Below are 21,630 nucleotides of genomic sequence, written 5' to 3'. Positions count from 1 at the left end.
TTGACTTCGGGTTAATTTTGGGTAACCAAAATATAAGTAAATATTTTAATAGTAAATCTTTGATATATTTCAAATTAAAATATATGAGTCTTGGTCTATAGTTTGTGTGGTTTAGTTTGGTATATAGACCTTAAACATGTTACCGGCTTACTTTTGATTCGCTTTGTTCTTCACTTCTTCTATATACGAGTAACGGTTTGAGAAGAGTAATCGGTTAATTTTGGTTTGAGAAGTTATGTTCGTTCAAATTAGGAATTGAGAGGTCATAAGCATGTTTAACTAGAGTATTTTCAACAATCAAAATGCCTTTGCACATTCTTATTACCAAATATATACATCAGTGCTATATTTATAATACAAGAAAAGTCACATTATTGGTCACTTCTATGTACATAAACCAAGCCGCGAAGCACAATTAAGTGCCAAATTAACTTCTGTCGTTGCAGAAGAAAAAAACTCACTAAAATATGTAAAGTGAGATATAACGCGAGTACATTCACAATTCAGTAGTTAACACCTAATGGTGAATTTGCAGCAGCAGCAGTGAGCGCGGCTCTCTTAACGAATCTTCCTTTCATGCGTGGTCTTTTCTCCGCATTCAGTTTACGTACCTCGTACCTTATCTTCTTAGAAAACAACCTTGTCCTCCTCTTCTCTCTGTACCTCGAAACCCTAGCTTCTCTACCTCCATCTCCAAACCCACTTGATGGTAAACATCCACCAACGTACTGCTTCTGATGACTTTGATCTCCCCCAAATTCTCCCTAAAACACACAATTCAAAATTAGATAAAACTCACTAGCTATCACCGGAGGAAAGAAATGGAATCCTAAAGAGTAATGAATATATATATGTATAACATACCATGGAAACAGGTGGCCAACTGCTAATGTCTATGTCTAGTTCCGGTGGCTCTCCCGAAGTCCACGGTGGACCTTGGCCTCCCCAAGTAGATATAACCGAGTCGTAGTTTAGTCTCAGCATCAGAACATTCTTCTCTTCTTCCTCCTTCACCTTAACAACGCATTCACCACTACTTTCAACATTCTTCATTACCTCTTCTTCGGATGTCTTGTGTGACGACTCGTAATCAAAACTTAGCTCAAACGGTACCGTTCCATCCACGTCTTTCCGATCATCATCATCGAATATTTCCATGTCTATGGCTTTCTTTTCTTCTACTTCTTCTTCTTCAATCTCGTCTTTTTCGACTTTGAACATCTCTGTATTAGAAAACCCTAGGTCCTCCATGGCGTAAGACTCAGTGTCTAACCCGCGACCGAGCAGAGTCTCCACGTCAGCAGCGAACTCCTCAAGCTCCATGTCGGTTGGGAAAAAACCATTAAGACAACTCTCAGCGTTGTCTTCCTCCTCATCGATCATCACACTTATCATAGGAAACTCGATCTTCGGCGCGACGACGTCGTTCAAGAATTGTTCAGCCACCAACGGATCGAGAACAGGCACTTGACAGATCAGCTGCTCTTCTAGCTCATAGCTGTCGGTCTGATCCTCAACACTAATCTCCGGAACCAAGTCATGAAAAATCGACAAATTGTTCTTCTTACCTGAGCCACGTGGCGTCCGAGCTTTACGAGTGAACCCGTGATGCCAAGTGGCGGCTTCGTGTGGAGGAGAAGCTGATGACGAGTGGTTGCTATGCTTTACGGCCGCCGGGCTGGCCGTCTTCAAACGGACCCTCTCGTGCCGGCGAGCGAGAGGGTTTGCTGAGTGGACCAAACTGTCGCAAGATTGACAGAGAAAAGCATCGTCGGCCGCGCAGTACCACCGTGCCCGTCTCTTCACGCAGCTATCGCAAGCCCTCGCCGTCTTCGCTCCAACAGCATTCGCCAAACTTTTCATCTTCTTACAAACTGTAAAACCAACATCAACGACAAGAGCACGAGAGCTTTGATTTCGACAGAACAGTTTCAATAATTGAAATCTATTATTGCTCTGCGTTACAAGTAAGACTTTTTTTTTTTTGTGTGTGTCGTCGTCCTAGAAGGATTTGGGCAGTGAGTGTTTGAGATTGAAGAGGATGTCCCGGAAGAAGTGCGTACTCTTTTGTGTCAGTGGATTTTTGAAGTTATAAAAATTATTTTATGCACTTTTTGGGTGTTTATGTCTTCGGTTAAGACCCCACGTTGAGGCCTTATCTGATTTGTGATTGGTTGAGTTCAGAAGATGATCCTCGTAATAGTGTTTTAATTGGTCAGATTCTTTATCCAATGGATTTCTAGTGTGGTCCATCTTGTCGCTTTCCTTGCCCAATCCCTCGTTATTTATTTTTCTCTATTCGCATTTTTTTTTATCTTTCTTTTTTTGTGGATTTTTTTATTTCTTTCTTTTTGGGTAGCAATGATTTCTGTTTTGTCTTTTTTTTTTTTTACTTTCTTTCTCGTCTACCAATTTTTCTATAAAGACTGCATGTATATAGTATTCCCTATGCTTCTAATAGATTAATACTAATTTAGCTCGGCATCATATGAACCATGCACTAATTAATCCTTAAGCCCATTTAATTTGGTGACAAAATAAAACACTAATTTTGCTTACTATTTTTACATTCAGACATGTAATTTCTGAATGTTTTCATCGGATAGACGTCCTATTTCCCCTCCAAGAACTATGACATCGTACTAGATATACCCAGAACTTCAACCTCTTCCTATGTCTCCCTGAATCAATAGTTCTAATCCTATTTCACCTCGAATCGATAGTTTTATTTCTATTTCTCCCTTGATTTCAAAGTTTACGTCTATTTCCCCATTAATACGGATTTATATGGTTTATTGTTGGTTTATAATTTTTCCAACCAACTAACAAAAACATTAAACCGGATTAAACCTAATATAAACTCAGAACAATTAAATTAATAATTAATTAATAGATTGAATAATTAAAAAAAAAAAAAAAAAAAAAGGAACACGATGGTCTTCTTCTTCCTCCCTTCTTTCTTTGGCTTTCTCTCTTCCATTGTTGGTGACTGGTGATGTCGGCTCCGATGACAGTGGCTATAGATCAATTTTGCAGTAGTTCTCTCTTTTTCTTATTCCTCATCTTCGCTTTGTCTGCTTCATAATCGGATCTTCTAGGGCTTTGATTAAACCTGAATCGAGACAACCCCACATATCCCAGATGGAGTCAACTCCTGTTAGAAGATCGATCACAGTCATCTTCTTCCCGATCTACAACCGAATTTTCCAGATCAAAGTTATGTCAAAGAAAAATATCTTAAGTCGAAGAAGGCAAGCTACGAATCTTGGGTACACGGATTTGCTCAGCTCGCCATTAAAACTGATGTCCCGGCGGTGGTTAGAGAATTTAGTCGGGCTCTGTCTAATATGTGTCCGGTTATATCTCTGTTTTTTTTTCCCATCTAATTCCCTCATATGTTCTGGGAATTGGAGAATTCATGTACAATTTGTTTGATTTTCTTTTTTCATTTGAGTATGAAACTTTGAAATGTCGAATACTTTAGATTTTTGATAGGATTTGAATCTTCAGCTCATTTTAAAAAAAAAATCTGGAATGGAATAAGAAGGGGAAGAGTGAAGAAGACGGAGAAGGGGACGAACCATTGTCATTTCAATTTTTATTTTTATTTTTTATTTTTATTTTGTTAGTTTTTTATTATAAAACTCTCTAAATCAAACGAAACTGATTTCATACTGGTTAAAGTGGTTTTTTATTGGTTTAGTTCATAAACTGATTAAATTCAAATTTGTGGAGAAATAGGATTACAACTATTGATTCGGAAAGACATAGAGGTTGAAGTTCTAGGTAGATCCAATACGATGTCATAGCTCTCGGGGGAAATAGGACGTCTATCCGTTTTCGTCTAATTATATTACACTTTACACCTGATATAATTCCCTTTTATTTAAACAATATGTTAGTAAAATTTCGTAAATATTCATTAACTTCCAAATAGCAATTTAATCGGATGTGCCCTTATTTATCGAGTGTATCTCTTGTAGATAATCATTCATATAAAATCATTAATGTCCACATAATTCATTTTTTTATTTTTTTAATAAAGGATGTAACATCAGGACTTTTCATCATATCGCAAGTACTATCCATACAATTCATTTCATGTTCACGAGGTTCTTCTCAAGGAGAGAAGCAAACAGATTACAGTACACATATGGTTTATTCAAAATCGTTACAATTTCCTAAAGATAAGGGATGACTCATCGTGTTACATTTTAGAGGCTTATACAAGAACTCTTGAAACGAAATTTACTTTATAAATTTTAGACTTTTAGTAGAAGCTCCATAATGTGAAAGAAACATATACAAGGCCCTTATTTTAAGCCCACGAGAGTTGTACGATTTCTTAGGGGAACTGTAGACCTCACTTTTGGTTCGATTGTTCGTTTTAATCGATGATACAAGCGGCTAGAGTTCTGTGAAAGAAACATATACAAGGCCCTTATTTTAAGCCTTGTCCGTTAAGTATTTGTAACCCCAATTGAAGTTTTAATTGGGGTTACAAATACATAATAACATTAATAACAATTAACATATACCGGTTTGGTACTCGATAGTGAGTGATGGACGTAATAACATGACCTACTATATGTTTTGGTGCGTTGCTATACGTGAAATGAAACGCTCTGCACACTTTCAAAGTCTTAAGACAAATTTATGATGATTAAAGCGGCTAGAGTTCATCTTAGCTTAGACTAGTGCTTCATATATTGGTAACTAACAAAAAGTCACTGTAATTAAAGGAGACGAAGCGTTTCTACAAATATATATGGACCTCCTTTTGATATGTAGTTATTTCATTATTTAAGTTTATAGATTTAATATGATGTATAAATAATGAAATAACGACAAGGGAAGATATAAAAGGAGGAGCTCATCCCCTATGCACGACACCTTAGAAGACACACATTAAATCCTTGGGCTCAATTATTCTAGAGAATCCTAACTTGCAAATCACCCAAGCGGTTCTTGGAATCTCTAAGTCGCTCATTATGAATAAAGAAATCCGTTTTTTTCACTTTAAACCGTCTCTTTTGATTTCCCGGTCAAATTTAGTTATGTGAGTTTTATTCGTATAACCCACATAATTTTTTTTAATTTTTCTTTATTTTTTTGTATTCGATTCATTGAAATTTACGGAACTTTAAAAATACGAAGTTTTAGAAAGAAAAAAAAATAGTTGTACGTACGTCACCGTTAAATTTCACGGATTACCTTCCATACAAAGTTTTTGATAAATTTATTTACCAGATTCATACAGGAATGGGCATGGGGGTAATAAGCAGCTGCAGAAACTAAAATAAAAGAATTCGGTAGATAGAGTAAAAGCATGAACCACAAGCATAGACTACGACTACGTAACAACAAATTGCTGCTTTTTAGTTATTACAAAATTTAAAGAACCGCCCAAAGCCTGTTGCAAGTTGCCTATCCCACTCTAAATTATGGTGTGAGACTGACACCGTATTTCTCTTACGCTTTCCTACAACTTTCATTCAACGTTTTTTAGGGAAGACAATTCCATGTTAGTTCATGTCTGTCCTAAACAATGGACTAATTTCATATGCCAGTTTTGCTTTCCATCAAATAATGAGAGTTGGTGGAGAAAAAATCAAGAATGTTGGAGAAATTATATCAACTCTACATTGAACTAATGATACGATGTAAGTATACAGTCATATAGGGAATGCATTAGCAATGCTAATTTAGCATAACTAAAATTTTCTTGAAACCTAAACAACATTTCATTTAAAATATATACGTAACTTTGTGGGTTACATAGGCAGCGAAATTGCTGCTCATAAACTTTTTTTTTTAATTGAAAACAAATGAAATAAAGGTCTAAACTTACAAATTAGACCTTTATTCTTTGTGTAGTAAAAATTTGGCTAACCTGAAGAGGGTACTCCTGACTTAAAAGTTCTCCACTTTCAGTTTTCGTTCTTCTATTTTGGATTCTATGACTTAAATTTGAATGTGATGTAGTAGTATTTTTTTTTTTTAGGATTGAGCTCATTTAACCTGTTGCATTCGTGTACCACACACAGTCACAAGTTTGTAAGAAAAAAGAAAAAAAATAGGGATATGTTCAAAACCAAAACAGAGTTAAAATAGAAAACGATTTACTTTTAAGGTTCTCATCAGAACTCTCGTGCGTAAAGTCAACTAGGATTTAAGTAAGCTTTCAATTATGTCAACTGTGTATGACCACATGGCCTCGCTACACCCATATTGATTACAAATCCCTTGTTGGTCAATCTCAAAGACACTTTTTATATTTTGTGACAACTCCAAATACTTTAAAATCGGAAAAAAAAAAAAAAAAAAACTTTAAAATCTGCTTCCTCTGTTCCGTTTGTTTCATAGTCTTTGTCACCGCAATAAAATCGTAGTATTTGATAAATCACAACTCACATCATTGAAAACTAAAAAGAAAAATAAATAAAAAAAACTCTCAAAATGAAAAAGTAAACGCAGATATGAATTGATTCGTCGTATCTGTTTGCTATTTTTTTTTTCTTTAGTTTCCGATACCTGTTTAGAAACTATTTATATTCATAGTTTGACAACTTCAGGGATAAAGACAGGGTATCGTTCGATACAATCTGACCATGGTCCATCCGTTGGTGTCTTGATCGTACGGATACATTTCCACACAGCGGAGTTACACTTGAATCCACTTCCGAATGCGATCTGCCAAACCCTATCGTTTCTCTTCATCCTCCCTTGAGCCTCTATGTAGCTAAGCTCGTACCACAATGAAGAGGACGACGTGTTACCAAACCTATGTAGTGTCATCCTCGAAGCCTCCACGTGTTCTCCTGACAGCTGCAGACTCTTTTGCAGCTCGTCGATCACTGCTCTTCCTCCTGCGTGGATGCAGAAATGCTCGAAGGCCTGCTTGAAGTCTGGTATGTACGGCTTCCACTTTGGATTGAATATCTTACGTCCAATAAGAGATGAGAGGAAGAGAAGCTGCTCCGATGCGGGTAGAACCAGAGGACCTAATTAAGAAAAATTTCTTCCCATTATGTTTAGCATTTTGTAAAAATATTTTATTTAAAACAAAAATGATTTTATATTTTATTTTTCATGTAAACGCATTGAGTTTGAAGTTTGAACTAATCCAAGCATTAGGGTCATGATTCATATATAGAATAAATTAAGTTATACGATATAGTATTGTTAGTTACCTATGGTAGTGATGTTAGCCTTCAAGGCTTCTCCGGCGATTGTCATAAGATCTTTAGACAAGTTGATCCCAACGTTACCTTCCTTATCTTCCTCCTCCATAACACAGTAGTACGCCTTGTCATCAGCACCCTGGTGAGTCCTGACAAGGTGACAGAGCTTGTACTTAGCTCGCCACCTGTCGGATCTGCGGTTAGAGAGGAGAACGGCGGCGCCTCCCATGCGGAATAGGCAATTTGGGAGCAACATGGCTCTCTCATTACCCTTGTAGTAATTAGGAGTAATGATCTCAGTGCTAATTATGACTGCGTTGGAGTTAGGATGGACTTGTAACAGGTCACGGGCTACATCAACGGAGATAAGGCCGGCACTGCATCCCATACCAGAAAGGTTATAGCTTTTGATGTTACTTCTGAGCTTGTACTTATTGATAATCATAGCGGAGAGAGAAGGCGTTGGTGAGAATAAAGAGCAGTTAACAATGAGGATGTCGATGTCTTTAGGTTTAAGACCTGTTTTCTTGAAGAGATCTTCCATGGCTGTGAAGATAACCATTTGGGCCTCGTTTCTTGCGGCTTCCATGGTTGGAGCTGGAGGGAGGTAATGAATAGCTGGAGGGAGACAAGTCTCTTCTCCTAGACCTGATCGCTCGAGGATTCTCATTTGGAACTCGACGCTCTTGGGATTGTCTTTGAGGATGAGGCGAGAGTGTTCCATGAACGAAGAGAACGGGACACGGCACGTGACGGGAGGCTTGTAGCAAGAGTAGTCTACAAGGTAGACGGTGCGTGGCTTGGACATGAAGTAAACGGTTGAAACGAAGATAATAAGAAAAGAGGAACAAAGGATATGAAGAACCTCGAAGTGGAGTGAGTACAAGACAGTGAAAATCTCTTGGGAACCCATTCGGAGAAGCTCAATGGCGACGGTTGCTATGAATGGAATCAAAAGGAGAGTGAGGAAGTGGTTGACTAGATATTGGTAACCGAGTTTTACATATTTAAGCTTCACGGAGCTCGAGATATCAGACATTTTGGAAAGAGTCTTCTTGGTATAGCTATGATGAGGTTTGGAGGGAGACAGGAAAGAGAGAACAGGGTTGTAATATAAAGTAGAAACAGAGGAAAGTTGGGCAGATGAGAGGAGTTAATGTTAGGACTCAAACTCTCATGCCACTCAACGCTCTTTTTCTCTCGCTTCGTCTTTCTATTTAGTTTTGCTTTTTTTTTTTTCTTTTGTTCCAGTTGTGGCCAGACAAACGTCATTTATGGAGCAATTGATTATGGGCGGTAAGACTTTTACCCACCTTTGCTCTTTTAATTCATCTCATCGAGCCTAGAAAGAATACGTAAAAAACTAAAAAGAGAGAAAAAGCTAGAGACTATGTGTGACTTGTTGTAAAACGATGGACGGTGGATATCCATAACCGGCCCATACACGGTTCATACTCGGCCCATGTACGTCCAAGATCATAAGGCCTATCGGCTATCTTCTTAGTCTATGTCGGTTTATGTTTCTTAATGTAATTGGGCTTTGCCCTTGACTATATATATGTAATGTTCCATTGAATCAATAAGAAAAAGACAATAGAAAACCTCTTTCGAGTTTCTCTAGTTTACAACACGTTATCAGCACGATAGCCCTAAAAGTCCAACTGAGAAAAAGTTCCTAAAAACCCTAAAAAACCCTAAACCGCCGCCGCACAAAAGGTCCTTGTTCGTCCAACCTCGGCGATCAACTTCCGTCCGTGTTCGTGGTCGGCTACTGCTCGGCGATCGGTTCCTGACCGAGAATCTATCCGTGTTCGTGATCAATTCCTGTCTGAGGCTAGTTCCTGTTCGGAGATCTGTTCCTGTTCAAGAAGCAACCTGTGTTTGTGATCGGTTCTTCCTCTTACCTTGGCCGAGGTTCGTGATCAAGTTAAAAGTAAAACCGAGGTCTTTAGCTCCTGGTTCAATTCCAGTCAACCCTAAATCGGTGGAAGGTAAACAATAATCAAACCCCCTTAGAACCTATGAAATCAAACCGGATCTCTTAAATCTAATGGAACCCTAAAATATACAAGTAAACAATCAACAAACAAAACCCTAAGCTTTAGACCCTAAAACCCTAAAAACTTTAAAACTTTAAAATCGGTTGTTATGAGGTTTAAGGCTGCTTAGATTGTTTGAGAATTAAACCGATTATGCAATGTTTAAATCTGATTGTTATTGTTGATTGATTGCTTGAATTCAATTGCATGAGAACCTTAGAACTAAAACCTAAATTTGAAATTCATAAAAGAGAATATTAAACTGATTGTTCTAGGTTGTTAGAATCCGATTTTGGTGTTTGTTTGCTTAAAATCAAACCCTAAATCTAAGAACTTAAAATCGGAATTGATTATATGTTTTGCATGAAAGATCAAAACAAAATTAGGATAAATTCCAAATTAATTCTAGACATTATCCTAAAATCCTAGAAAATATTTCCTAAAACTTTGTCCTAATCCTAATTTAAGAAAAGAGAAATTTTATAGGAAAAGGAAAACCTTAGTAAAAGGAAAAACTTAATAAAAGAAAATTATTGCATGCTAGATCTTATGTTTATCTAGGACTGTTCTCATGCATAATATAGGCCACGAAATTATGTAATAAAACAAGACATTATCTACTAAAATAATCGGCATGTTTCGGTTTTAAATACCGCATGTCCCAAACGAAAATAAATCCATGGTTCGGTCTTAAATACCGCATGGCCTAGACTAAAACAATTGGCATGGTTCGGTCTTAAATAACGCATGGCCTAAGACTAAAATAATTGCATGGTTCGGTCTCAAATACCGCATGATAATAATCGGGTGCATGTTTTATAATGGGCATTGGATACTAAGATTAACCTGAAATCAAAGGACCTATGTGAGTGCATTGAGAATGATAATAATTGCATTGAGAAAAATAGATATAAGGCGATCTTGAATATACTCCATGATCTTGCTGAGAGTCTCAAAGAACCAATACCTTACAATAGAGAATCCTCTTGAGCTTTGGACAGAGTTGAAAAACTGATATGGACACCAAAAGACGGTGCTCCTACCAAAGGCTCAATTTGATTGGAAAAACATAAGGATCCAGGATTCTAAAACCGTGGATGAGTATAACTCAGAGCTATTTAAGATAGTCTCAATCCTTAAGTTATGTGGTAAGGAGGTTACTGAGGAAGACTTGCTAGAGAAGACATTCTCACCCTTTGACACCAATAACATACTGCTTCAGCAACAGTATCGTGAAAAGGGTTTCAAAACTTATGCAAGTCTCATCTCTTGTTTGCTGCTTGCTGAGCAAAACAATGAGTTGTTGCTAATGAACAGTGCAATGAGACCTCCTGGTTCTGTCCCATTACCGGAAGCCCACAAAGTCGATTTGATATCAGCAAGAAAAATCCTAAATAGCCTAAAGAGCCAAAAGAGACTAAAGAGTCTAACTATGTCCATAGGGACAAGTGTGGCTGTGGCCATGGGAGAAGTGGATGTGGTGGTCCTGGTCGTGGGACCTATCAAGGACACAATTTTGGTGGTCAAGGCCGTGGAAACCGATTCGGCTTCGGCCGTGGTCGGGGTAGAGGCCGCGAGCAATTTAAACAGCAACATAAGACCAATTCCACTTGCCATAGATATGGTATGGAAAATCATTGGGTAAAGACATGCATAACTCCTAAGCACCTTGTTGATCTATATTAAGAGAGTTTGAAAAAGAATCCGGAAACTAATCTGGTTCATCTCGATGGTGAAAAAGATTTCAACCATGAGAATGATGACCAATTGAATTATAAGACTTCAAATTGTCTAGGAGAGGATAATTAAATTTAAAATTGTCTTAGTTTAATTTCTATGTTTTATGCTTTGAATTTTATTGAATTATGATTTTGGTTTAAATTCAATTATATTATTACCTTTAAATATGCATTTGTTATGCTTTTATGGCTAAAACATAATTCTTGTCCATATTGAGAAATGGCTGAGGACAAGAATATGATTGTGGTGGATAGTGGATCAAGCCACACAATTTTGAATGATAAGAGATATTTTGCATAATCTCATTTTGAAAAATGACAATATTAGCACAATAGCACAATAGCGGTATAACAAGTTTTATTGAAGGCTACGACCAGGCACACATCTTGAACTAAGTGATGTCTTATATTCACCCAGCTCAAAAGGAGCTTATTGAGTTTAAAAGACATTCGTTTGAATGGTTTACATGTTGAAACTAAGGGTGAAGGAAACCAAGAGTTCCTATACATTATTGAAACCACTCAAGGATCTAAGAAAATCCTAAGAGACTATACCCACATTATTTACTGGTTTTTACCATGCTAAGATTAATATGATAGAGGCTAATTTGGCAATGAAAAAGATGTTCAATGAACAATTCACTTTATGGCATGACCGGCTTGGCCATCCGGGTTCTAACATGATGCGTATGCTGATATTAAATTCAAATGGGCACACTCTTAAAGAGAGACGAGTTATCCCTAAAAATCCCACGTGTGTGGCATGTACACAAGGGAAACTCATTATAAGGCCATCACCAGGAAAAGTAATTAAAGAGATTTTCCATTTAAGACTATACGTCTAGATAATGCTGGTGATTTTACATCCCAAGCGTTTAATGAATGTTGTATGCCCATGGGGGAAGTGTGGAACACCCTGTGGCACATGGTGTGGCACATGTCCATACACAAAATGCATTAGTTGAATCCTTCATTAAACGAATCCAATTGATTGCTCGACCATTACTCCTAAGGTCGAAACTTCCTGTGTCGGCTTGGGGACACGCAGTAATACATGCAACAGAGTTTATACGCATCAGGCCATCTAGTGAGAATAAATATTCGCCATCCCAATTACTAACGGGTCATGAGCCAGACATATCCCATCTAAAAATATTCGGGTATGTCGTATATGTACCGATTGCACCATCACAGAGAATAAAGATGGGACCTCAGAGGAGGATGGGAATATATGTTGGATATGATTCTCCCACCATTATTAAGTATCTTGAGCCTACTACGGGTGATTTATTTAAGACTAGATATGCGGATTGTCAGTTTGCTAAATCCGAATTTCCTATGTTGGGTGGAGAGAAAGACAAGCTGGTCAAAGAAATAACATGGAATCAAACATCCTTAAATTGACAAATTCCTCGGACTCTAGCCTGTGATGCAGAGGTCCAGAAAATTATACATTTACAAAAGCTAGCTAATCAATTGCCAGATTCCTTTGCTGACCCAAAGAGAGTAACTAAATCGTACATACCAGCTTGTAATGCACCAGTACGTATTGATGTTTCGAAAGGAACACAATAAGAAAGTTGCTACAACGTCTAAGACCCGTTTGAAACGTGGTAGACCAATAGGTTCCAAAGATAAGAACCCTCGAAAATCTAAGAAATGTGCAAATGAAACCGAGGTAAAAGAGATAACAGACGTGGCCGCGGAAAATCCTATGGTACCGAATGAGGTTTGGGACGTTGAACCTCAAGGTCCTGAAGGTATTGATAATAATGAGATCTCAATCAATTATATCATGTCTGGAATACAATGGAACAGAAAAGATGTCGACATCGATGAAATATTTGCATACAAGGTAGCACTTGAAATAAATGAGGATCATGAACCCACGTCCATTTTAGAGTGCACTCAAAGACCAGAATGGTTAAAATGGAAAGAATCTATCGATGTGGAATTAAGTTCATTAAAGAAAAGAAATGTGTTTGGTCCGATCTTAAGGACACCATTCAATATAAAGCCAGTTGGACATAAATGGGTCTTTGTAAGAAAGAGAAATGAGAATAATGAAATCCTGAGATATAAGGCATGGCTTGTAGCACAAGGATTCTCTCAAAGACCAGGAATAGATTATGAGGAGACATACTCCCCTGTGATGGATGCAACAACTTTTAGATTTCTAATAAGTCTAGTTATAAGAGAAAAACTGGATTTGCGGTTAATGGATGTTGTAACCGCATACTTATATGGTCCACTGGATAATGAGATTTATATGAGATTACCAAAGGGTATAGAGCTCAAAGATAAGAGCGGTTCTCGAGAACAATATTGCATAAGGCTAAACAAATCCCTTTATGGACTGAAACAAAGTTGGCGTATGTGGTACAATAGACTAAGTGAGTACCTAGCCAAAGAGGGCTATAAGAATGATCCCATCAGTCCATGTATATTTATAAAGAAGTTTGCAACCAAAGGGTTTGTCATAATAGTATATGTGGATGATTTGAATATCCTAGGAACCTCTGGAGAAATCACCTAAACAGTCGAATATCTAAAGAAAGAATTCGAGATGAAAGACCTAGGCAAGACAAAATTCTGTTTGGGATTGCAGCTTAAGTACATAAATGATGGAATCCTTGTGAATCAAATGGCATATACAGAAAAGGTACTCAAGAGATTTAATATGGACCAAGATCACCCATTACCTAGCCCAATGGTTGTGAGGAGCCTTGATTTGGATAAAGATCCATTTGGTCCAAAGAAGGCTGATGAAGAAATTCTCGGACCAGAAGTGCAATACCTCAGTGCAATAGGAGCGTTAATGTTCTTGGCTAGCCACACTAGACCATACATATGTTTTGCCGTGAACCTCCTAGCAAGATTTAGCTCTTTTCAAACCCAAAGGCACTGGAACGGTATCAAACATGTGTTGCGTTACCTACAAGGAACGCTTGATTTGGGTTTATATTATACTAACTATAACAAAAAAGGTTTAGTTGGTTTTGCTGATGCAGGTTATTTATCGGATCCGCACAACGCTAGGTCTCAAAGCGGCTATGTCTTTACACACGGTGGTACAATTATTTCATGGCGTTGTATGAAGCAAACCATTGCAGCCACTTCTTCTAATCATGCTGAAATCTTAGCAATGCATGAAGCCAGCCGTGAGTGTGTATGGTTGAGGTCAATGACTCAACATATCAGGACAGATTGTGGCATGGCCGACGATAAGGAAGCTACGGTTATCTACGAAGATTATACGGCCTGCATCGCACAGCTTAAGGAAGGATACATTTAGGGAGATCGGACAAAGCATATTCTGTTCAAGTTCTTCTTCACACATGAACTACAAAAGGCCGGAGAAGTTCAAGTGGTACAAGTTGAGTCTAGCGACAATTCAGCCGATCTCTTCACCAAATCTTTACCGACGTCAACATTCAAGAAGCTCACGCACCAGATTGGAATGTGGAGACTTAAGGACTTCTAGGGATGCTTGGAACAGGGGGAGTAATGCGTGTTGTAATCTTTTTCCTTCACCATGGTTTTGTCCCAATAGGTTTTCCTGGTAAGGTTTTAATGAGGCAGCACCCCCAAGCGCATTAAAGAGATCCTACTTAGCATTTGCACGGTAATGTCATCCAAGGGGGAGTGTTGTAAAACATTGGATGGTGGATATCCATAACCGGCACATACACGGTCCATACTCGGCCCATGTACGTCCAAGACCATAAGGCCCATCGACCACCTCCTTAGTCTATGTCGGTTTATGCTTCCTAATGTAATTGAGCTTTTCCTTTGACTATATATATGTAATGTTCCATTGAATCAATAAGAAAAAGACAAGAGAAAACCTCCTTCGAGTTTCTCTAGTTTACAACATGACTCAGTAGTTTACATGCATGTTCGGTTTTGTAATAAGTTCAAAGGTTACCAAAATTTAACAGTAGAGAAAGTTTTAATACAAAATGTACATAATAGTGGATGTTGATCAATAATATTGGTTTATCGATGTTTTCATGTTTAAGATGTTATACCACCAACGGTGAAGACCAATAATAGCACATATTTAATGTTAGCAAAGAAAATTAGCATATGGATTTTTTTTGTTTTTTTTTGTTTTAGTTATAATTTTACGCTTATGCATTTAAACTCAATTTAAAAAAAAAAAAACTAAATGCGCAACCTAAACTTGGCGATGTTAAAGATCACCAAATTGAAGAGCAAATAAAAACTTCTTGTTCACGTGAATTCTGTCACATTAATGTCTACTCAATAAAACTCGATTCAATGTATCCAAGTTTTGTAGTACTCCTAGTAGAGAGTGGAGCTACGTATGGTTTTCTTGTGGGAATTAATGTTTAGCTGTTTTTTATGGCTTTAAAAATTATTGCATCCGAAGGCGATATCTCCAAAACCGCCTCATATCACTGCCTGAACATCGTTAGTGGGAATGTGGGATACAATAGCAATGATATTGATTGGTATTACGTTGACGTATCATCGTCTAATCATTTATGTTAAACTCTCCACCAAAGTCAGAGACGATAGTATTCTTGGTGTGGACTATATATACCATCCACGTGTAGACGATTCTAATATGAAACACTGGTCCTTCATAACTTCATACGGATAATGGATAAATAATGCATAACTAAATCAATGGGGTGTCGGACCAACCAGCCGCTAACCATATATTTTTAAATTAAAGTTAATATATACACGGCAACTTTTTAACTACGTGACAGCTTGGTATTTATAATTTTTCATTTACATAACCTAATCTTCCTGCAGGATTGCTTTCTGTTGGGTTGTTTATTCTTATTTGTTGGTTTTTAATGTTAAGGCGGTTGGGGATGTTGACGATTGTTATTTCTACTTTCAGCACTGGCACTTTTGTTCCTTGTAGTAGTAACTTGATAAACAACTTACCACAAAATGACATACTAGATACATTGCAAATTGTTAGGAAGAATATATGTTCCAACGGAGGACAAGCATCACATTTTTCCTTCCATTTTCCTTTATTTTTCCTTCAACTTTCTTTTGTGTTAATTTTGGATTCACTCAACAAAGCTCTGCCTATAGAAAATGTTGGACAAGAAAGAGACTAAATTTTCGTTCTTTTTTTATTCCTATCGATCTTTGTCTTTGTTTCCCATAAACTAAACCATCTTGTAATCAAGACTCGTAAAAGAAAACATCTTCGATATGTTATTGTTAATTTTTTGCCTAAGAAAATAATTTACTCAGATTGAATCATAAAACGTTATAAATAGTGTTATATCAATATGAAATACACTAAATAGAATTTAATTGTATATTTCAGATAGGTTGCTCATACTTTTAGTACAATTTTCTTTTCAATAGCTTGTGTTTTCCTAATTTTGTTCATTGTCTTTCTCAAATTATATCAGTTCAAATTATTAGTTTAAATATTTCACTACTAAGAAGCTTTTTTTTTTTTTTTTTTGTGGTAGAATCACTACTAAGAAGATATATATTCGATTCTCTCTTTTTTGTTACCCTAACAAATATGCAGTCCAGTATGCTTCTTTAGTTAAATATTTGTTCGGATAAAATTAATGCATGGTGTGAAAATCAAACTATATTTGTTTAAAGTCTTTTTGCACAAAAAAAAAAAAAAAAAAAAAAAAGATTAAAGTCTTCATGGCTGCATCAAGATTCCCCAATTTGGCAAGATGCATGCTCAATCATATTTGTGACTGTACTTGAATTGGTAATCCCTCCTTCGCTGTTAATCATCTATTCAAAGGTCTGCGCACATAATTTTTTTGTGTAAGAGAACCTTCAACTGCCAATAGATTGCTTAACCAACTTTCAGGAGATACAAAGACCATTCACAATTATCATTTTTCATAAACCTCTTTTGAGACTTAGAAAAGCCCAAAGTTAGTTCATTAGCTTTACTTCAAGCCCAAAGCTAAGTATTATTCAAAGACTACAAAAAAAAGTTAAAACATAAACTAGATTATCCCGGATTGGACATCACCTGAATTCCAATAAATAAAATTAGAGCATATAATCGCATGATTCTAGTCTGTCAATACACCAAATCAGAGCCTAATAAAAAAAAAAATGGCAGAGTACTTGGTAACTGGAGGAACAAGCTTTATAGCCTCTCACGTCATCAAGTCACTTCTCGAATCGGGACATTCCGTAAGAACAACTAACTGTTAGAGACTCAGGTACTAATTTTTTTGACAAAGATTCTCAGGTTTTTGCTCCAACAGTTTTTTTGTTTCTTATGGATTCTTGAATTATTTTTATTTTATATCTTGCGGTCAAGAAGATGAAGAAAAGGTTGGTTTCTTGTGGGAGTTAAAAGGAGCAAAAGAAAGGTTGAAGATCTTTGAAGCCGATCTAACGGTAGAAGGAAGCTTTGACGAAGCTGTCAACGGTGTTGATGGAGTCTTTCACATCGCATCCCGAGTTTCTGTTGCCACCGGTGGTCTAGACAACAACAACAATATGGTCAGACCACATTTCACTTTTTCGTTTTGAGACCATTTTTCATTGAAACTTGCTTGATTTTTTTATTTTTCCTTAGGAGAAATTTGATCCTGATCGAAGTGGAATAATGAATGTGATGAACTCTTGTGCAAAGTCAAGAAACACTGTGAAGAGGATTGTTCTCACATCTTCTTCAACCGCAATACGGTACCGTTTTGACGCTACACAAGTCTCTCCACTCAACGAGTCGCATTGGACCGATCTTGAATACTGCAAACACTTCAAAGTGAGAAACTTTCCTCATTGTCAAGATTGAGAAATTCATTTTCTGATTGTGAATGTCTGAAAAATGTTATGTAGATTTGGTATGGTTACGCAAAGACTTTAGGGGAGAAAGAAGCTTGGAAGATGGCAGCTGAGAAGAAGCTAAACCTAGTTGTCGTGATCCCTACGTTTTGTATCGGTCCAATTCTTAGTCCAAAACTCACAAGCTCCCCTCTAATTTTCTGTCCATTGTCAAAGGTTAGAGAATTAATCTAGTCACTCTCATATTTACATTTCAGTTTCACAAATTGTCCTTAGTTTTGTGTCAGCTTGAGCTGATCTTGTGTTGAGTTGACTAGGGGCTCGTGGAAGATACCCAAATTTCAGGGGAGGGTTTGTGCACATAGACGATGCCGTTGCTGCACAAATCTTAGCAATGGAAGAGCCTAAAGCATCAGGAATAATCTTATGTTCCAGCTCAGTGGCTCATTGGTCAGAGATCATTGAGATGCTAAGAATCAAATACCCATTTGAGACCAAGTATGTATTATATCCTCTGCTCTAGATTTGACACTTTTTAAGATATGCCTCTGATGTATCAAAATAAAACTTGTAACAGGTGTGGTAGTGAAGAAGGGAGAGATATGCCTCATAGTTTGGACACAACAAAGATTCAACAACTTGGCTTTACGTCATTCAAGTCATTACCTGAGATGTTTGATGACTGTATCAAGTGCTTCCAAGACAAGGGTCTACTCTGAAAACACAAAATTTATATATCAAGCTTATGTGAGAATCTTATGGATTGATTTTATTCATAACATAAATGAGTTATCTCTTATCTAAATGATTCCAAACTATGTATGTTCCCATCAATCTTGGACTTTGAAATAGAAATAATATCATCTCCCTCATATGTCTTGTGGAGTTTCTTTCTTTGGACTGAGTGTCACGTCCTTGACAAACATGCACCTGTCCGTACAAAATAACGTGTCAGTCTCTCTACACTACTACTCTCTACTAAGGTAGTGGAGAATTTCACTATGGAGAGTCGTCTCCGTTTCATTTTTGGTCGCTCACAAGTCACAATTACTCACTATTAGCACATTAGCAGCCTTCAAAAGCATAAATGCGATCCAGCTGTTATGTACGATATATGCAAGTATAGTAACTAAATTCAACTCATCATTACTTAAATTGTAGAATGACTGAGGGGATATAATTTATTTCCTAATTAGACAACATTACAAGAGTAAAAAAGAGGTAGGACACGAAGAGACAAAGAGATACGAAAACTAACAAAGAAAACCGCAAAAAGGAAATGGAGAAAACCATAAAGATTGAAGAAAGTCCAACATCCAAATCTTGAGCAAATCACTCCTTTAGGAATGCTCTAAAAGCACATGAAAAATCCAAAGGAGATCAGACCGCAAGTATCATACTTTCTAGCTTCTTCATCATGGTTATGGGAAACAAAAAACAAAGATAACAAGTTGTAAACTAGAATAAGCTTATCTTGATAGAAAATTGACTATTAAGCGATGTCGAGAAGTGGCGCAAGTTGATCGGCATAGGCAAACTTCAAATCACTAAACTCGAGTTCCATATCAGTGAAATCGCAGTCAGGTAGCTCACTTGGTACGTATGAATGATTGTTACCTAGTAGATATCTTTGTAGTGTGGTGAAAGTGACACCGTAGATCATTTTTATTTTTCATCTTATTTATATGCCACAATTGCCATTTTTGTACACTATCCTAACGGATGGACATGCTTAAATATAATCTCTTAGATGTAACAATTCCCCACTAGCAGGGTTACTATCATGCTTAACACAAGTCTCAAAGGAAATTAAACATATAAACTTAATTTATATATATATATATATATATAAAAGACTTGAAAATAAGCATAAGTACTATCAAAGTTAACCCACCCAACATTTGCCAGCAAGAAGCAGACCAATCCATTCACCAAGTCGGTATCACTAAATTAGAAATAGAAGCAGGGATACGGTACTCTTCTCCTGGACGTCCTCGGCTTCATGCACTTTGGCTACAAAGTTTTAGTTTTTCATTAAGAAAAATACAGAATTCTAAAAATTAGAAATCTCAACGTGAAAGGATATTAAAACTTGCCTGGTTGTTCTGTCCGGACGAGAAACCCGTTCTGCTCTTGGCAAGTAGTCCAAAATCTGTAGGAAAACAAAAGAAAGGGAAACAAAAGGTTGATTCGACTAAACAAATAGTAAAGACAAATTAAAATGACAAAAGAAAAGTATTGATACAACAAGTCAATACGGTTTTGGCTAGGATGCTTGGTTACCTTCCGTTGGTGTGCTCTACCAGAGAGATGCGTGATGAAATTTTCAAAGCCTTGGAAAGCATGACCATGGCAGCATACTGAGCAAAACCAGTAGGCAGATTCACCCGCTTCACTGCCCTTATCCTCCTCAAGTGCCTCCTCACACGCTGCTGTATCTCCCAGAAATGCAAGAGTCTCAAAAAATTCAAGCGATGCTGTACGTCCCCGAAATAGGCTTGCATTCAATTCATGGAAAAGATCAGCGGACGGAGGGGCTATGATAATGAAATCAGTTGGAGGTTGTTTACATAATTCGGTGAGCTCAAAAAGAAGACGCTGAAGGCTACAGGAACCTGTTTCAGAAAAGAAAAGACTTGAGACTCTCTCTCTATTCATCAAGGATCCATAACTGTAGAAAGGGGAACAAGGATGAGATATTAACCGTAAAAGACGATATGAAGAATAATTCCACTGGAAGAGAGAGCTCGCAGGGTATCTTCAGGGACGTCTGACAGTAGGCCAATGGCAACGATGCTGAAAGGACCAGGGTGGCTTGAATTCTCCAAAAACCGTTTAATAGACGGACCAACCAGACGAGGATCAAAGTCAGAGGGAACAGGACAGCCATTGATGTCCCAAAGCACTTTGGTTAATACAGGCTCCTGGTCCCAGGAGTGTTCCCCCGGCTGATTGCAAAAAAAAAAAACAACAACATGAACATGGGGTCAACATGAACAACATGAACATGGGAGTCATGGGCTGCTTTCTCACCATGCTAATAGCATAGGCCGGATGAGAATCAAGGGGAGCTGACGGTACACACTGAGGACGATCGGGTAACCAGCACAATCTCTGTTTGAAAAATAAATAAATGCAACATGGGGGAGGGGTCAAAACTAGAAAAAAGACATAAAAGACAAAATTGTAATGATTAGGATGATTACCAGCTCCTGATGTTCTTCACTAGAGAGATGGGCGGTGAACTCGTCAAAGTCTTGGCTAGGAGGGTCACGGTCGCATACTAAGCAATCCCAGTAGGGAGGGTCAACTGTTTGTCCATCAGGTAATACTACCGAATCTGCGTGTGTAGCCACTTGATTAGCAAGCAACAAACAGATTTAGAGAGAGAGAGAGAGAGAGAGAGAGAGAGAGAGCAAACACACACACACCTCGTGATGATACCAGAAGATCACCGAATTTAGGCTCAAGTAAGTTGTATCCAGCAACTCTTCGTATGAAGTTAGTTATTTTAAGGTCCCCATCAGATAACGCAACAATAGTAGCTGGACGTGGGTTCTTGTCAGTAAAGTCAAAAATAGGCTGACCAACTCCAAAGCCTTCTTCATAGAACCTAACGAAAATCAAAATTTTCAAGATCGGGAAAGCAAATCGCAGTAATCAGATAAGCAGACGAAAAGATAGAGACAGAGGGGACGTAATCGTATCTAAGAAACCGTAAGAGATATATAAGAAGCCATGAATTTTACCTGAGGGAAAAGCAGGGTAGCGGAAGGGACTCGTCATCGGACTAGGGTTTCGATATTCTTGATTGAAGCAAATTCGTGTGTATTTATAAATTACATGGCGGGAGACAAGAGGCGGTTTAATTATAATGGATTTCGGTTTATTGGG

At 37.5% G+C, this 21,630-nt stretch overlaps 4 protein-coding genes across 5 annotated transcripts; 1 reads left to right on the top strand and 3 right to left on the bottom strand.

Moving 5' to 3' along the window:
* Positions 1-287: 287 nt before the first annotated feature.
* On the bottom strand, positions 288-2,245 carry LOC104776699 (zinc finger protein CONSTANS-LIKE 16). Its single transcript, XM_087502702.1, has 2 exons — positions 865-2,245; positions 288-764 (listed from the first exon to the last, which is right to left on the bottom strand). The coding sequence occupies exons 1-2, from the start codon at positions 1,861-1,863 to the stop codon at positions 504-506; spliced, it is 1,260 nt and encodes a 419-aa protein (XP_087358828.1). The 5' UTR covers positions 1,864-2,245; the 3' UTR covers positions 288-503.
* A 4,123-nt stretch (positions 2,246-6,368) lies between these two features.
* Positions 6,369-8,428, bottom strand: LOC104776698 (3-ketoacyl-CoA synthase 5). Its single transcript, XM_010500806.3, has 2 exons — positions 7,194-8,428; positions 6,369-7,004 (listed from the first exon to the last, which is right to left on the bottom strand). The coding sequence occupies exons 1-2, from the start codon at positions 8,221-8,223 to the stop codon at positions 6,556-6,558; spliced, it is 1,479 nt and encodes a 492-aa protein (XP_010499108.2). The 5' UTR covers positions 8,224-8,428; the 3' UTR covers positions 6,369-6,555.
* An 8,580-nt stretch (positions 8,429-17,008) lies between these two features.
* Positions 17,009-18,608, top strand: LOC104778884 (tetraketide alpha-pyrone reductase 2-like). 2 transcript variants are annotated; one of them, XR_015591243.1, is made up of 6 exons: positions 17,009-17,165; positions 17,270-17,451; positions 17,528-17,716; positions 17,791-17,952; positions 18,054-18,234; positions 18,314-18,608. XR_015591243.1 is itself a non-coding variant. In XM_087502343.1 (2 exons), exons 1-2 carry the CDS (start codon positions 18,131-18,133, stop codon positions 18,453-18,455), a joined length of 246 nt encoding a protein of 81 aa, XP_087358469.1. In that variant the 5' UTR covers positions 18,046-18,130; the 3' UTR covers positions 18,456-18,541. The 2 variants fall into 2 exon arrangements, 1 of the variants encoding a protein (XP_087358469.1); XM_087502343.1 differs by lacking the exons at positions 17,009-17,165; positions 17,270-17,451; positions 17,528-17,716; positions 17,791-17,952 and having other exon boundaries at positions 18,046-18,234; positions 18,314-18,541.
* An 868-nt stretch (positions 18,609-19,476) lies between these two features.
* LOC104776697 (uncharacterized) lies at positions 19,477-21,522 on the bottom strand. The gene is made up of 8 exons (XM_087507246.1): positions 21,486-21,522; positions 21,168-21,335; positions 20,943-21,076; positions 20,770-20,850; positions 20,441-20,684; positions 20,020-20,351; positions 19,833-19,888; positions 19,477-19,749 (listed from the first exon to the last, which is right to left on the bottom strand). Exons 1-8 carry the CDS (start codon positions 21,520-21,522, stop codon positions 19,737-19,739), a joined length of 1,065 nt encoding a protein of 354 aa, XP_087363372.1. The 3' UTR covers positions 19,477-19,736.
* Between the last annotated feature and the right edge of the window lie 108 nt (positions 21,523-21,630).

The sequence above is a fragment of the Camelina sativa genome, chromosome 3, assembly GCF_030686135.1.
Source record: "Camelina sativa cultivar CO46 ecotype springtype chromosome 3, ASM3068613v1".
Classification (NCBI taxonomy): domain Eukaryota; kingdom Viridiplantae; phylum Streptophyta; class Magnoliopsida; order Brassicales; family Brassicaceae; genus Camelina; species Camelina sativa.
Note: the sequence above shows the minus strand (reverse complement) of the source record. Positions and strands in the feature narration are given on the sequence as shown.